General features: G+C 46.3%; 1 protein-coding gene across 1 annotated transcript; it reads right to left on the reverse strand.

The window, feature by feature from the left end:
* Window positions 1-3308: 3308 nt before the first annotated feature.
* On the reverse strand, window positions 3309-16266 carry RND3 (Rho family GTPase 3). The gene is made up of 5 exons (XM_071435505.1): window positions 15892-16266; window positions 15710-15797; window positions 9134-9243; window positions 7087-7221; window positions 3309-4545 (listed from the first exon to the last, which is right to left on the reverse strand). The coding sequence occupies exons 1-5, from the start codon at window positions 16039-16041 to the stop codon at window positions 4294-4296; spliced, it is 735 nt and encodes a 244-aa protein (XP_071291606.1). The 5' UTR covers window positions 16042-16266; the 3' UTR covers window positions 3309-4293.
* Between the last annotated feature and the right edge of the window lie 245 nt (window positions 16267-16511).

The raw sequence follows: 16511 nt of genomic DNA on the forward strand, positions 1-16511 counted from the left end.
CCCCCACCACAGGGACACCCCAAGGCACTCCCAGGACCCCCAGTCCCAGTTGCTGCCATGGATTCCAGCCCTGGAATTCCAGCCCTTGTGTTTAGTTATAATTCTGCTCCTTGCCTTTGGGTGTTTGCCCAAGTCGAGCCTCGTCGTGCTGGGGGTGAAGCTTTTCCTGGGGTTTTTCCCTCAAAAATCCAGGTGGGCCTGGCTGAGGCCACATGCCCAGGCCCAGAGCATAACTTCACCCCCCATCTGTAAATATTTCATAATATTCAATATTAGCACCATTATTTCATTGCAAACACACTGAAATTCCCCTTTATTTCAGAAATGCACACTGCAGGGGGCTACTGCTACCTCCTCACCCCCATATTTTGTATTTTGCTGTAAAATGAGTAAAATGGTAATTTTTATCCCAAAATGGCACCTGGACTGCCTTCAAGGGGGCTGTTCCCAGGAAAAGTGGTTTAACCAGGGAATGTCTCTGTTTGCTGTGGGATTAAAGTCTGGTTTAGGGGCTTTGCTCATCCCTTCCTCATTCCCATGGGAATGATCCCGGCGCTGGTGCCACCTCCAGAGCAGGGCAGGTGACCATGGCAGAGCAGGAACCATCCTGATTCATCCCCTTTCCATGAATGAAAAACTGGGAATTCCTTGCCAACCTCCACAGCAAATTGCAAAGGAAGGAGATTTAGAAGCACATCCCAGAATTTGTGCCATGAGGTGGGTGGAGGGCTAAAACCCCATTTCCCCATTTGGAATTCTTTCTTCATAGATCCTTTAAAAATCTGGGTGAGCTCTTTTCTCTCCTCCTCAGATTATTTCTCATCCCTCATCCTCCAAGTTCATTTAGGGAGAATAAATAAAAAACACTTGGCAGAACGTTCCTTGTGCCAGATCCCAAGGATCAGGATCCAAGGTAATTTTGGACACTTTAGGACCTGCTAGGAAGATGAATGAGCTGCAGGAAAAAAAATAAATTAAAAAAATTAAAAATATGCTGTTTGAGCTTTTAAATTGGCAGCAGCCACTGTTGCAACTCCAGCCTCTCCATGGCTTTTTCAGGAAGGCTGGCACAAGAGCAGGATGAGATGGAGAATCCTTGGAAAAATAGGTTCATAAATCTTTTAAAAAAGGAGTTTGGAAGGAAGAAACTAAATGAGCTGAGAATTAATAATTACTTGATTTTCAGCAAATAATCCCTCCCTTAGGAGAGGCTGGCTATGTGAAGATGAGGCAAAGAAATGCCAGCACCTGATCCTGAATCCACCAGAGTCCCAAAGTACACTTGGAGCTTTAAGCCACCACCAATCTGGGTGGAAAAAAACCTAAATATCCATCAAACAGCCAATTTCAGCATGTTAAATTTAGTTTTATTTCCTTTCTGGAGATGGTTTGAGAGTCCTTCAGCAGTACCTTCCCAACCCACCCCATTTGGGTTGTGACCACACCACACTAACGTGACCCAGGAGCACCATGAAACATCCAAAACTCCTACAAAATTTGGGAACCTCCAAACTGGAGGCACCAGGAAGAGACATTTCTATTTCTTCCACCAGGAGCCAGGGCAGAGCAGCTCAGAGGGAGCAGAGGAGCCACAAAGCCCAGCTTGCAGCTCATGCAGAATTCCCTGCCAAGCTCTGGTGAAAATCCCAGGAAAAGCAACAGGAACCTGGTGTGGGACCAGGGTTGGGATGAAGGCAAAAAGAGTGGCCCAACCGCTCCTCCAGCATTTGCAGCTCTGATAGAGACACCACAAACCCTCCACCAAGAGGAACCATTAACTGGGAAAAAAATCCTTTCTGGAAAGAGGCTCCAAGGAAGGAGGAGTGGAGCTTTTCCTGCTGGCTCAATTTCGGATCATGAGCTGAGCTGGGCTCCTCGAGCTGGCACAGATGGAAACACCAAAGGCACCTTCAGATGGCAAGGACAGAGAGAGTTTGGGTAATCAATTAACCCCTCACTCATTAATTTCTCATTAATTACAGCACCTACAGAGCTGCTGGGTCATCGGGAACATCAGCACAGTCAGAAGGAACAGGAGATGAACTGCTGGGAATGCTCAGATGGAATTCTGAGATGAAGAGCACCACAGGGAGACAATTCCAAGCTTTCCTGCCTGGACTGACACCAGGAGAGGCCCTTGGGAGGGGAGGATGAGCTGCAGGTTCTGTGTCCCAACAGGACACAGGAATTCCAGGACAACTCAGAATTCTAAGGATCTCTCAGCAGTGCCAGCATCAGGAACAGCCCTCGGATGGGAATGAGATTTTCTGGCAAAGAACAACCTGCAAACTGAATTTGAAAATGTGAAAATTCAGCTTGAGAGGCAAAGCAAAGCAACCCCCACGTGTTTGCTTTGCTCCTCTGCCTCTGGCATTTTTGGGAAACAACTCTGGGAAAGAACCCACAGCAAAGTGGAAAATTTAATGCCCAAAAGGCTGTTGCAAGAGAAAGATTCCTATTCAAACCCCAGCACAATTATGCCCCAAAACACACAAATATTAATGAACTACCACACAAAGGCCATTTCCACTACAAGAAAATTCCTTTTTTTGTTTTTTAATTCAAAGAAAAAAAATGGTATTTTAATAAATACTGCAGAAACATTAACCAAACATACAAAGTGACTTCAACAATTAAAAAAAAAAGTAATGAATGTCCTGCTTTATAACAGTTATAACTTATTTTTTCCACAATATTTAAATACAGAAAGAAGCACTTACCAGCTATTTTGTAATACTGCCCTAAGAGCACGGTTGCATCAGTTAAAAGCTTATTATGGTGGTCAAAAATGTCTTTTTTTTTTTTTTTGTGGGAAATAACCAGAATGGGAGTGAGATTTGTCTTCTTTTCTCAGATGAAACAAAGTGCTGGGAACACACAGAACTGAGATTTAATTATGAGTTCATCTTTACCTTTGCACGAGTGAACAGAGCTTTTAAACACTTCAAAAATGAAGCATCACCATTGGGTATGAAATGCTTGTCCTCCACAAGCAAAAACCAGCCTGCTCAGAGCTTTGTCTCCTTCCTTTGGGAGAAGTTTGGTGAGTCAGGAAGAGTTGCAAACCATTGGAAAAGGCTGATTTAATTCAGTGTAACAACAGCAAAAAGGGATTGTACTGAACCAGTTCACCCCATTTCAGGATTTGGGGGCTGGATACTTTTGTGTTAATCCTAAAACTAAGGGCAGTATCCAGTTCCCACTGGGGACCCCTTAAGGCCTCACAGTTCTTCAGACCCCTTTTCCTCCCCAAAATGAGGAGCACCACAAAAGGCTCAGCTGGCTCATTTGCAGGTTTTTGAGGGGTATTTTTGTTTTGTTTTGTTTTTTGCAGTGAACCACATCCCAGAAGAGCATTTCTCTGCAGCTTTCTGCGGGATCCATGGGCTCTCCAGCTCCTGGGAGAAGCCCAGGGGGGTTTTTGGGGCTTCCCCAGGTGGGCAGTAAGGCTTAAGGAACGATCAGGGCTGCAAAACCACCACGAATCATTTGCCATCACAGCTCTCAGCACCTCCCACTTGAACCTACAGCAACGAGGCCACACAGAACACCAGCACTGGGCACCAACTCCACTCCACATCACAACCACAAAGAGGAACAGCCAAGTCAGAGCCCTGCAGGGCTGCTTTGCCCCCACTCCCCTCCCCCCAAACCGCATCCATCTCATTTCCACGGCAATTCTGGGAATCCTCAAACAGTTGTCTTCATCCCCATCGTGGATCAGCAAGGCAAAACTCCAACGTTTTCCTCTAGGTGACACACACGGCCTCGGTATCCTCTCCATTTTCACAATCAGCTACTAAAAAAAATGAGATCAAATCCTTTGGAAAACCAACTCTAAGGTCACGGGGATAGTTCCTTAATGAGAAGGGGCGTGTTAATAACGTCTTCATTAAAAAAAAAATATCCCATTAAAGTATTATTTGAATGAAATCAAAGTGGTAGCATCCAGGAGCAGAGCGTTACTAAAAGAAACAAGCACTGTCCATCACATCTCTCCTTTGCAGGGTTATTTTCCCAATCACTCTCTCTTCTCTCAGCACATTCAAACGTTTTCCCTTTTATTATTATTTTTTTGGCATTGTCTTCAAACAGAAATTCCTGATGCCACCTCTCTCAGAGCCTTTTCTTCCTGCTGCTCAGTCCTTAAGTACAGTCTCACACAGCAGGAGAAGTCTCCATGAAAGCACTGGCAAAGCCCTCATTAAACACCCTGTGGCTGTGACTTCATTGAGCTCCAACCCCTCCTGGATCTTCCTCCTCCTCCTCCTCCTCCAGGAAATCCCAGCTCCTTCACATCACCGTGCAGCTCTTGGCTTTGTCCTTTCTCAAGTCCGTGGCCACTGTGGACAGTTCTGGCCTGCCAGGCATGTGTGAAATTCGCTTTGTGGCCCTCTGAGATTTGTTTCGTTTCACATTTTTGTTTGTTTTGTTCACACACGCCAGGGTGGCGACGTGAAAAATGTCTCTGACACTGTTTTCTGACTGTAAGGCTGAGCATTCGATGTATGTGGCTGCTCCAATCTGTTTGGCCATATTTGCACCCTGAGGGGAAAAAGGAACATGTGATCAATACCAAGTTGTGCAAAATCCTCACAATTCCAGCTCTGCGCTGTTTGCCTGGAAAAACCAAAGCTGACTTGGGAAAATAAACAGAGATTTCCTTCCAGGAGGAATTCAACAAGTGTCCAAGCATTATCTGGAGAGAATTGGGAGAGAAAAGGAAACAACTGCAAAAAGCCTGAAGGGTCTGTGTGAGGTCTTTTCAGCAGTTTCACCTTAACCTGAATCTGGGAAATTCCTGGAAAATCTGGCAGCTGAAATTCCTTAAGACACAGAATTTCTCTTTGGAATAAGCAGCTGCCCTGAGCTGGAGCAGAGCCCCTGTTCCAGCTCCAGGAAGAGGGCAAAGTTCTTAGGGAAATGTGTTCTGGGAGAGTTTTATCAACTTCCTGATAGGGAACAGGGGAAAAAGGGCATGAGGGGTTATAGGAGCCCATTTTTAATTTTTATTTGGCCATATTTGCACCCTGAGGGGAAAAAGGAACATGTGATCAACACCAAGTTGTGCAAAATCCTCCCAATTCCAGCTCTGCACTGTTTGCCTGGAAAAACCAAAGCTGACTTGGGAAAATAAACAGAGATTTCCTTCCAGGAGGAATTCAACAAGTGTCCAAGCATTATCTGCTGTGCTGATAAACACAAATTGGGAGAGAAAAGGAGCTGAGTGACTGCAGCCTTTTCAGCAGTTTCACCTTAACCTGAATCTGGGAAATTCCTGGAAAATCTGGCAGCTGAAATTCCTTAAGACACAGAATTTCTCTTTGGAATAAGCAGCTGCCCTGAGCTGGAGCAGAGCCCCTGTTCCAGCTCCAGGAAGAGGGCAAAGTTCTTAGGGAAATGTGTTCTGGGAGAGTTTTATCAACTTCCTGATAGGGAACAGGGGAAAAAGAACATGAGGGGTTATAGGAGCTCTTCTTTAGTGATTTTTAAGAAGTCAAAGCAGGGATTTTTGTTCCAGCAGCACAAGGCAACACGTGACAATAGCCCAGGATCCCATGGTGGATTTTGCCACTGGAACACAATACAGCATTATGTGAAAAACCAGGAGTTGTTCCAAGGGAATTTGATTTCTGAGGGGTGAATCTTTACTAAGTTACAAAAACCAACCACATCCTTGATTTTGCTACTGAACACAATACAGCATTAAGCAAAAAAAGGGAGCTGTTCCAAGGGAAATTTGATTTCTGAGGGACGAATCTTTACTGAGTTACAAAATCCAACCACATCCTTGAGGTGCCACCCCCGTGCCTGCCTCCAGCCCCTCAGTGCCAGCCTGGTGACACCAATCCCTGGGCACCCAGCTTCCTGTTTGCCCTGCAGTGATGCTGCCCCTTATCAGTGGCACAGGGGAGAGGCCTGATAAGGCAGCAGGAGCTGGTGGGAGCAGCCTCCCCACAGTCAAACATCTCAGCTCCTGCTCAGCTGAGCCTCAGAAATGTTTGCTCAGGTGGAGCTGCCTGAACTGGCAGGCTGGAGCAGGGTGTCACCAGCCTGTCCTTACCCTCCCAGAGCTTCCTGATGGACTTCAGAGGAATGGGAAAGCTCTGACTCCATTCCAGGCAAGGGGATTTAGAAAGAGCTGTGTCCTCTGTGTTCAGCTGACTCCTGCTCCTCTCAGGGCTACAGGCTGAGCTGTGAATCCAGGGGGAAAAAATCCACCTGCCAGCAGAGTTTTGATCACTCTCATGGAAAGACTTGATTTTACTGAAGTCCTGCCATTTTCCAGTGTAAACATGCTGCATCCTCAGTAACCCCACATCAGGAGCTGCTGCTTTGGAAAACATGAGGGAGAAACCATCCCAAACTGTTTGCTAAAGCCACTGAGGTGACTCGTGGAGGTGCCACCGTGCCTCCCACAGGGTGATTCAGCTGCCATGGATGATCACACACATGTGAGTAATAAAGGGAAGCTCACCTCAGAGCAGTTTCCCTGTTCCCTGCATCCTGCTCTCTCCCATGACCTCATTCCTTTCCCTTTTCTCTCCTCTAATGCCTGCTTCCAAACTTCTCCCTTCCCCAAGAGCAAAGAAATCATCAAGAATTAAGATGCCTTCTGGTGCTGCTGCACCTTCAGAAGGACAGACAAGGAGTTCTTTAAGGAATTGGGGACAGGCTATATTCCAATATAATGTCATGATTCTAAAGTCAAACAACATTCAAATCTGAAGTCTGCAGACAGCAATTTTACCAATTTGTCAGTGAATAAACAGGATGTGTCACCTCTTAGCTACATTTTTGGCGTGTGCAGGCACAGAAAAGCAGGAAGTTTTTAACAACTCACCTAAACAGCAATTTGCAACCAAAAAGCCAACAATTTATGATGTTTAAAGGGATGATTTTATGATGTACTGCGGGGCTGCAGGACTTCCTTTAGTCCTACACAGCTTTCAAACCAAGGCAAATCTGCCTTTTAGGCTGCACTGGTGTCATCATGAGGGAGAGACTGCTCACAGTGAGGGCTCCAGGGACAGAAAAGGGGTTTTTCCTTCCCTCCTGAAGGGCAGACAAGGAGGTGGCCCCTACCTGGTCATAGGACACAGGGGTCTGCCTGTGGTTGGAGAGCTCCACCAGCGTGCTGACATCGGTGCGCAGGTCCGACTTGCAGCCCACCAGCAGCATCTTGGTGTTGGGGCAGAACTCCTGGATCTCCCCTTTCCACTGCAAAATTGCAAGTTTTGTTAATTGCTGGAAGGCTGAGGATTTTAGACTTTTCTTTCTTTTAGACTAAACCCCAAGGGAACACTGCATTTGACTTAAGGCCGTGGAGAAAGCTCCCAAAATTGAAATTTTGAATTCTAAAATTATAGGTGTGTGGTTTGATTAGAAGTGTGTAATATCACACAGTAGAAAACTCACAGTTTAAAGTTTTAGACTACAGTAATTTATATAAAACAGGACAAAAGTTTTAAGATAAAAGCTGGTCTTTCTTCATGGGTTTGGGTGGAATTGTGCAATTAGATTAAAAAATCCACACTACATGCCACGAGTAGTTAGTTATTAAGTTAAAGATAAGAATAATTTAACTGCCATTTCTTAATTAGATAGTTTATCCTTAAAAAACCTTGTAAAAAAATAGAACTCCATTTTTAGTTTATTAAAGTAAAATACTGTAGAAGTCAACAGTTGGTAAAACTGTGATATAAATAAAAACTAAGTCCAAACAAAAACTACCATCTCACACATTTAATCCTGACCCTAACAAAATAAAAAGATAAAACTCAACAGTTAATGTTTAAATCCAAAGAGCCAATAAGTAACAATTTTAATCAGTCCTGACATCCCACGCTGAAATATTTTTATGTAATGTCTGGATTTGCCTTCAAGGTAATTTGCTGAAGGCATCAGCTCCAGCAGAACTTGGTCAAGGATGAAATCTTCCTATCTCACACACTCATGAATTCCACTGGCTTACTAATCAGGAGGGAATGAGTTATGTACCCACATGAGCAAAGGTCTGCAGAGCTGCTGTTTCCCACACCCAGCCCCAGCAGAAATGGTGTCCCCACCTTCAGCTGTACAACCACAGGGCTAAATGTGGGTTTATTGCTGCATTCTCACCCCTAAAACTACACAAATCTGTCCCAGGGGAAACAGCAAGGAGCCCCTCAGACAGAACTTGGGATAAATTCATTTGGTTTCATCTTTCTGCAAGGTTGTGTTGAGAACTCAAAGCCAAAACTTCACAGCATAATCCAAACATGATACTCCCTAAAATCTAAGGCTGTAATTTGGGTTTTAAAGCATTTTAAGTAAAATCTCTTGCAGGATTAAGTAATCAAGCATGAGCAGGGACAGAAAAACCACAGCTCTGGATGCTTTTTGATGCAGACAGAGTAGTTTTGAAGCATTTTTTGTAGGCTATTCAGAGCATTGTAAGGCACTTTATCCCAGTGAGACAAGAATCACTGGCCCCAGCCTCAGAAAAAAAAGCAACTTCAGGTCATTAAGCCCCAAACCAACCACTGTGAAGCTGAGTCATGCTCAGCAGCCAAGGAGAGGACCAGGACCACCCTGCAAACACAGAGCCTGACTATGGAAGTTCGGTGTTTGAGCTGGTGGGAAGTGTGGCACAGGCTGGGATCAGTGATCTCACGAAGGGCTTGGGGCAGGGCTGCATTTCTGTGCCACTGCAAGCTCTGCTGGTGCCTTCCAGAGGCATTTGTCACTGCTCCTTCACACATCAGCCTCACAAATTATGTCAGGCCATGGCAGAAGTCCAAACACTCGGCAGATAATTTTTGCCCAGCGAAGTTTCCCAATCCTGTCACAGGAACACGTGAGATACAATTTCTTACAGCACCTCACGCCACCCTCAACAATTCCTTGCTGTCTCAGGGCTGAGGAATGAGAATTTCCTTCAGCCTCCAAGTGTCCATTAGCGAGTTTTTGTTTTCAATTAACATCCACCCCTTTCAAACAAATGACCTCAAATTAAAGCACCCTCCTGTCATCGCTCCATTGAAAGAAACAAAGTGGAAGTTTCCAGTGCAGGAACAGCACCACTGCAGGGGCATTTCAAGATGAGCTTGTCCAGCAGAGCTCTGTGCTCAGGGCTTGCTCAAGCACTTGCCTTTTTTAGGACACTGTCCAGGGTTTCTGGCCGACTGATGTCAAAGCAGATCAGGACAGCGTCGGAGTCGGGGTAGGAGAGCGGGCGGACGTTGTCGTAGTAAGGGGAGCCTGCAGGAAAACACAAACAACATCTCCATTAATTGCTGCTTTCCTCTTCCTGACAGCCATCCTGACAGCCTGGAGAGGCTTTCAGTGACAGCCCCCCAGTGATCCAGCAGCCACCAAAGGCTTGGGATGCTCCCAAGGAGAGGGAAACACTCGGCTCAAGTTTAAGGCCCAGCATTAACCTGCAGGAGAACAAATCCTCCAAGCCCAAAAAGGCTTTTTCTAAAGCAGATTTGAAATTCCTCAGTTTTGATTTGTCTAACAGTTAATTTAAAACAAATAACTCCAAGTGCAAAAAGCATCTTTAGCTGTCACATTGGCAATGTTTAGAAGAAACTCTTGCTTCAAATTGAAGAACTTGTTGCAGGAAACAGATTTCCAGCAGGGAAAAATCCCAATCCTGTAGGCAGGCACTCAAGTTATTTGTCACAAAAAGCCTCATTAATCTGTAAACCAATAAAGCTTGCAATAAATGTTTATGTTTAGCCCATAAACCAGATTTTTATCAACAAGATCAAAGCTAATTTAGTAATCTGAGGGAACAGATGTAAGTACAGTGCTGCTCTTTGTACTTGTTTTACTTGCAGGCCTGTGGAGGGGTTTTCTGCTTTCCTTAACAGCAATCATGATGTGGGGAGTTAAAATCTGTCCAGAGTTTCAAATCGTATTTTAATCATCTGGTGAATCTGGCAACAGGTTTGAGGGGGAAAGAAATGAAAAAAAAAAATAAAAAGTCTTTGGTTTTTCTAAGAAGTTGCTCAACCACCATTAGGTTTGGCCTTAACTGTGCTGAGCTTCACTTCCTGAGGAAAATACATTTCTTAAAGCATTTAAAAGGGCATTTAAACCAGTTCAGTGGTCCAACAGGGCAAGGGCTTGGGCAGCTTAAAATTCATTTTCTCAGCCCTCACACATCCTTACTTCTGTAAATCCTAAAATACAGCAGAGCCCCTAAAACACAGCATGGAACACCCCCCCCCCCAAGAACCCAGCTTGCAGGATTTTGGGGGGTTATCAGCTCATTATCCCACGGATTTCCCAGCTCTCCAGAACTAATTGGCTGCAAGGCCTCTGATTATTAACTGGATTAGAGGAATTGCTCAGGTTCTGCCCTGACAGACAGCTCAGGCTGTTGCACAAGGAATGGTGTGAAGGGCTCGCAGATGACTTCACTTGGAAGGCTTCTCCTGCACGGGAAAGGAGGCAAGAATCCCAGGAATGTTGTTTTTGAAATGAGGAATAACACATGGGGAGTGAAGCATTACCAAAGTAGGTAGCAGAAGGTAATTTGGTGAACGAGAAGGATTTAATTCGAATGCTCATCTCTGTAAATGATGTCAATCTGACAGAGCTGTCAGAAAAGGCTCTTCACACCCCACTTCAGCTGAATTCAGCACAAATGACACGTTGGGAACAAATCTCAGCGAGGTGACCTGGAGTTAACTCCTCACTGCAGCTATCAATGAGCATTTTCCACTGCTAATTACAGCCCAGGATCTGCAGCACTGCTGTTACAGCCCTGTCCTGCAGCCCCGGGGCTGGGTTCTTCACCCTGGAGCCCCAGGCTGGGTTATTTGTCCCGGACAGGAGGAACTGCAGCACCCAGTGGCACCGAGAGCCACCGGGGTGACATTAAAGCACTGCCCCATCTCCCTGAGCTCCAGCAAGCACGGGCAGGACCGAGGGAATCCTTAATGGGTGCTGGCTAGAAAGGAGTCTCAGCAAAGCCTCACCCAGAAACTCATTCCTCACACAAATACCTCTGGGCTCACTCAGCAGCTCCAGGGATCCCATTTATGTCCAGGAGATGGATTTGTGCTCACAGAGTCCCCACCTCCAGCCCCGAGACTCCTTCCCACCCCTGCTTTGCTTGGAAGGTTCTTCTTTTTTCCCCCCCTTCTCTTTGAATTTCTCCTATTTCAGATGCTGAGCTGGAATAAAAGCACTTTTAGCAAGCTTAGGAGGGATATTCCCCAGCTTTTCTCCAGGCTGGTGTGTGGCAGAACAAACAGAGCCCATTTCAATTCCTGGAGCTGCAGGATCCACAAAGGAAATTTCCTGCTCTCATTTATAACCAAAGCTTTTATTCCTGTGCAAATAAAGAGGGGCTGCAGCCCTCACTGTGCAGGCCTATTCAAGCTGGCATTTTCATGCCTTTGCCCAGAGAAACCCTCAGAAGGCAGGAATGTGAGGAATGAGGCTCGCTCAAGTCTGAACAGACAACTCCAGCACGGCCCAGCCAGGCTGCTCCCTCTTTTTCATGTTCCTCTGCAGATTTGAAGCTGTGCCAACCCTCGAAAACAGAAGGAGAATGTGGAACTGGAGCCATGGTATTTGTGGGGAGAGAAAGAAAAAAGAAAAAAAAAAAAAAAGCCTATTTGTGTTTGGGATTCTGTTCCTGCAAAATAAAACATTTTTGGCAAGGACAACATGGGTGGTTTTTCAGTCTTATCAAGGGGTTGCTGATAAGGCTGTAGTTCATTTTCCTTTGTGCTGGACATTTATTCCAGCTGCAATCCTCCTGTTTTTTTTAATTTGTTTGGCAGCTTCAGTAATTTCAGCCAAAAATACTTGCAACATTAAGGATGGTCTGCTTTTGAAACCTTATGTTTCATGCAGAGTCCAACAAAAATTCATCTTTTAGTCTGAAATAAAATCCCTCCCCAGCAATATGGCTGGGTTTGGCCTAGAGGGGATGCCAAGCTCAGCTTTAAATATTGCTATCTTAATAAAGAACAGAATTACATCATTAAAAGCTGAAGAGTATTTAATTTTGGGGTGGTTTAGCACCACTTGAAGGTGCTGGATCAGGGAGAGGCGTTTGGCTGGAAGATGCAAAGGCACCAGGAGGGTTCAGCTGCACATCCTGAGGCCAGGAGGGCTCAGTAACAGGCAAGACTTTCCTATTTCCACACCAGCAAGCAGCCACCAGGAATTAGGCTTTGGAGCCTTTTGGAGCCCAGTCAAGTGAAAGAACAACAGATGAACAGCAGCATTCTCACTCCCAAACCCTTGGGCTCACTAATTATCCCAGAAAACACAGCAAACACTGCCTGCTCCAAGGAGCTGATTCAGTGCTGATGGTTTTCCTCCTTCAAAAAAAAAAAAACAAAAAAACCCCAAAAAAACTGGGATGACTGAGGTGGATTTACAGTGCAGGTTATCTCCAAGCACAGAGATATCAAAATATTCAGTTTTTTGTAGGATCACACCTCCAAGGGAAAACTTTGGGAGGGCACTTGGCATTCCCAGGCACCAATTCTAATTAATTCCCTTGTAAATGTAATAAGAAAACCCTGCTAAAACGGGCAATTAAAACCAGAAAATCACAGAATTCAACAAGAGAACTGGGAGGCAAAGGCAGCAATTGGACTTTTCCTTTGCAGTCCTTACTGCCAGGGAATTTGGGGAATTAGCAACTTTAATTCCTTCAGGTTTCAGCTTTCTCCTGAAAGGTTTCAGCACGAAACTTTCCAATTAATTTCTGTTGCTAGATGGACACTGAGCACATTGTATACAATAAAAATCACAGCAAAACTAACTTGACTCTCAGCTCCAAGGCCCTTCTGGGTTTAATTACTTGCTAATCCCCAGCAGTTGTAAGTATTTCTGGCCCTGTTGAGAATTATTTTATTGGAGTAGCCATAGTTCAAGCAATAAAGAAACCCCCTAAAACACATTTTAGGGAGACACAGGTATGTGCACCTAATTAATGGCATTTCTAAGCCACAGCTGCTGTTGTCTTAGCAAGAAAAGTATAATATAAATATCAAAGGAGCCAAAAAACCTTGATAAATGCAGATTAGATGGTAGATAAAGGCAAGTAATACAGATTTTTTTTTCCTTCACAGTGGCCCTGAAAGTACAAGATGAAGCTTTCACCTGGAGAAACTTTTAATATTCCACCTCACACAAGCAGCAGAGCTCCCAAACAGCTCAAGACTGCCACATGTTACCACAGAGCAGAGTAATTTATGGTGTAGTGAGATTGCAACCAGACATTCCTGCTTTGAGAGAGGGCTGGTAGTCCCAAACCCCATTGAAATTCTCCTTGGCAAGTGCTTCCCTTAATGCTGTGGCTAATTTAAATCCTTCTAATGACTTGCAGAACTAGACAGCACCAGCAAACATTTGAATAATGAACCTTCCCGTTCCACTCCACTCTTGCTTGTCCCATATTCCTATGGGCAAACCCAAGATGCAACAACAACTCCCCAATGAATTTTGAATTTTCTATCAGTTGCATGACACCTACAAGTTCTCTGGTAAAAACACATTATTGTCGTTGGTACATAAAGAATTACAAAGCAAAACTGTGGCAGCAGGGCCCGTTCTCACCCTCACACAACTGTTTTAACCAATGGCCACAGCTTTTCTGATTTTCCCAGGGAGCAAAAAAGGAGCTGGAGGTGGCAGTACATCCTTCCAAAGGATTCACTGCAAAACCTAATTATCAACTTTAATTCCAGGCTGTTAAATGCTCCCAGTTAAAAAAAAAAGAGTTAAAGATGAATACAAAATACTGATTGAGTCATCTTGGAAGTATCTGCAGCATACTCCAAAAAAACCTCAATTAAACAGCATCTTTTCCCCCCTCCCAAGAGATATTCAAGCACCAGGAAACCTGCAGCCATCACCTCCCCCGTGTTGCAATGATCAGCCATCTTTTGAAGTTAATTAGATTTAGTCCTGCTTTAAAAATGCCATTCAGACATCTCTTCCAACTTGGTAGAGGAGCAGGACAAAGACTTGTAAAAATTAAATTACCAAGACTTTCAGATAAGGCTAAAACACTCCCTTATCTTCTGCTGTCTGTTATCTGCTGATGAGATTTTGCTCTGGGTTCATGGGCTTGGGCAGAGCTGGGTTTCTGCACTGGCTGAGAAGGGATGGTGTTCACGGAGCCAGAATTCCTCATCCAGAGTCCCACAGCCAGAGGATCCACTCAGTAAAACCGAGCACTGGGTCTTCCAAGCATTTCCTCTTCACTTTGGGGTGTCAGACAAAATCACCCACTTGGTCTCAAGCTTCTGACTCAACCTCATTTGCTCTGAGTTCCAGGACACAGGACAAAGGCTGGCAGGTGTTTTTTCTTCCACTGCTTTTGTCTTTTGAAGTGCCAGGGAATATTTCATTCCATGGGTGTCTCCAGCCTTTGACAAACAGATTCCAAACCTTCCCACGTCCAGCCCGTGTGTGTGTTGTATGTTAATAAAGATAACATATTTTCCAAAATAACTAATAATTTTTAATAAGCCCTTGCTCCGTAGTTCCAGGCAGCTTAGCAATCAGCGTGAAAGCTCCAACCAGACATACTCCAGAAATCTGCAAGTCTCACTTGGCACAAGATGAAGAAAAAAAAAAAATAAAAAAATCAGCTCAGAGCAAAGCTGATACTGGTTGTGGGCAGAGGCTGCCTTTTCCCAGTAATCGTGTTGCAAGAATTTGGAATCGTTTCCTCAACAGCAAGAGGGAAGCCAACCCGCCGCCTAAAACTCCTCTTTTAAACAGGGATTAACATTTTCATTCCTGGTAAAAGAGCTGCTGTCGCGCTGAGGAGGAACTGCCGGGTCCAAATTCAGCATTAAGGAGCCATCTACACAGAGAAAGAGAGGCACTGCGTGCTCTGCCAAGTTCCCGCAGGTTTTTTGCCAATCAGCTCTGCAGATGATGTTGATGCACACCTCTGGTAATGGTTCCTGGTGTCATTCCCCCCTGAACATCCTCAGCTCTCCACAGGCAGAGCCACACCGGCTCCCCACGCTCCTCTCCAGCACTGAGGCAGCGATTTTGGGGTGCTCCCTCACCCCCCTGGCTGTGTGTGCAGCCCAATTATCCAAATTATCAACGACAGGCGGATCTAGAGGAGCTCCTGTCTCAACATGCGAGCAGAGCCAGCCAAACACCAAACCCCTCAACCTTGGAGCCGTCTGAGCCGGTTTCTTCCAGGTAAAACTGGAAGAATGAAGAGCCTGATGGGGGGAAAGGATGGTTCCCTCCACATCCCAGAGAATCAGAGATAAATTCTAAAGGTTTTCCCTAAAAGCCGTTCCTGGTCTTAGAGACTCTCTAGGACACTGAAAAGTGCTATGTTTTGTAAAAAAAACCAAGGAGGCATTAAGGAGGCCCCCAGGAGCTCCAAAGCGAGCTGAAATAATTCCCCATTAGCACATAAACACCTTTTTCCTCTCCTAGGAGGCCAAGCTGGGTGTGCAGGCAGCAGAGCAGCCCAGGTACCCCCGGAGCTCCCCAGAAAGCTCCTTCCAGCCAGGCAGGTGAGAACACATTCCCCCGCAATGCTGACAAGGCTTCCCGGAGCCTCGTCCACACCCTCAGCCAAGCACATCCCGCAAGGATAGCTGAGATTTTTGTCCAAAAGCCGTCAGAAGCAGCCGCATGCGGAGCCCGCCAGCCCCGCCGCTGCTCCCGATCCCCCCCGAATTGCCGGGATGCGAACAGGAGCGCTCACCCGAGGTGTCCCAGAGGCTGAGCTCGATGCGCTGCGTGTCGATCTCGAAGCTGGCCGTGTAGTTCTCGAACACGGTGGGGACGTAGCTCTGCCGGGAGACAGCGCACGGTCAGCCCGCGCCCATCGCCGCCGCCCCGGCCCCGACCCCGGCCCCAGCCCAGCCCCGCTCCCGTCCCGCGCACCTCGGGGAAGCAGTCCTTGGCAAAGACGTGGAGCAGCGCCGTCTTCCCGCACTGGCTGTCCCCCACCACCACGATCTTGCACTTCACGTTCTGGTTGGGATCCATCACCGCCTTGCTCGATAACTTCTGGCTCGCTCTTCTTTCCTTCATTGATCTCCCCTTAGTCCCTCCGGCCGGCCACAACAGAAGAGAGGGAAAAAAAAAAAAAAAACACCAAAACCAGGCAAAAAACCAAACCACACCCGGGCTCCTCGAGAAAAAAAAAAAAAGTAAAAGTGATACGAAAAGCACAATAAAACCGCCGCGGTGGAGGAGGCAGAGCCGCGGACGCGCCGCCGCCCGCCCGCCGGTCCCGCGCTCACTGCTTTGTCCCCCCGCCGCCCGCCTGTATTTATAGCCTCGCGCCCGCCAATCACCGCCCGCCGCCGCCAGGACCACGCCCCTCCGCCGCGCGCCGCCGGGGCAGTGCGCCCCCTAGGGGAGCCGGGGGGCAGTGAGGGGCGCCCTCAGAGCCGTGGGGGATGTAAGGGAGGGGGCTGTAGTGTTCATCTGGGATTTTATCTGTAAATGTCGGCGGTGGGAAAGGGATCTGGGGCTGTGCGGCCTCCGGAGGTGGTCCG

The sequence above is a fragment of the Agelaius tricolor genome, unplaced genomic scaffold (assembly GCF_023055355.1).
Source record: "Agelaius tricolor isolate 1412-34295 unplaced genomic scaffold, bAgeTri1.0.p SCAF_10, whole genome shotgun sequence".
In the NCBI taxonomy this organism is placed as follows: Eukaryota; Metazoa; Chordata; class Aves; order Passeriformes; family Icteridae; genus Agelaius; species Agelaius tricolor.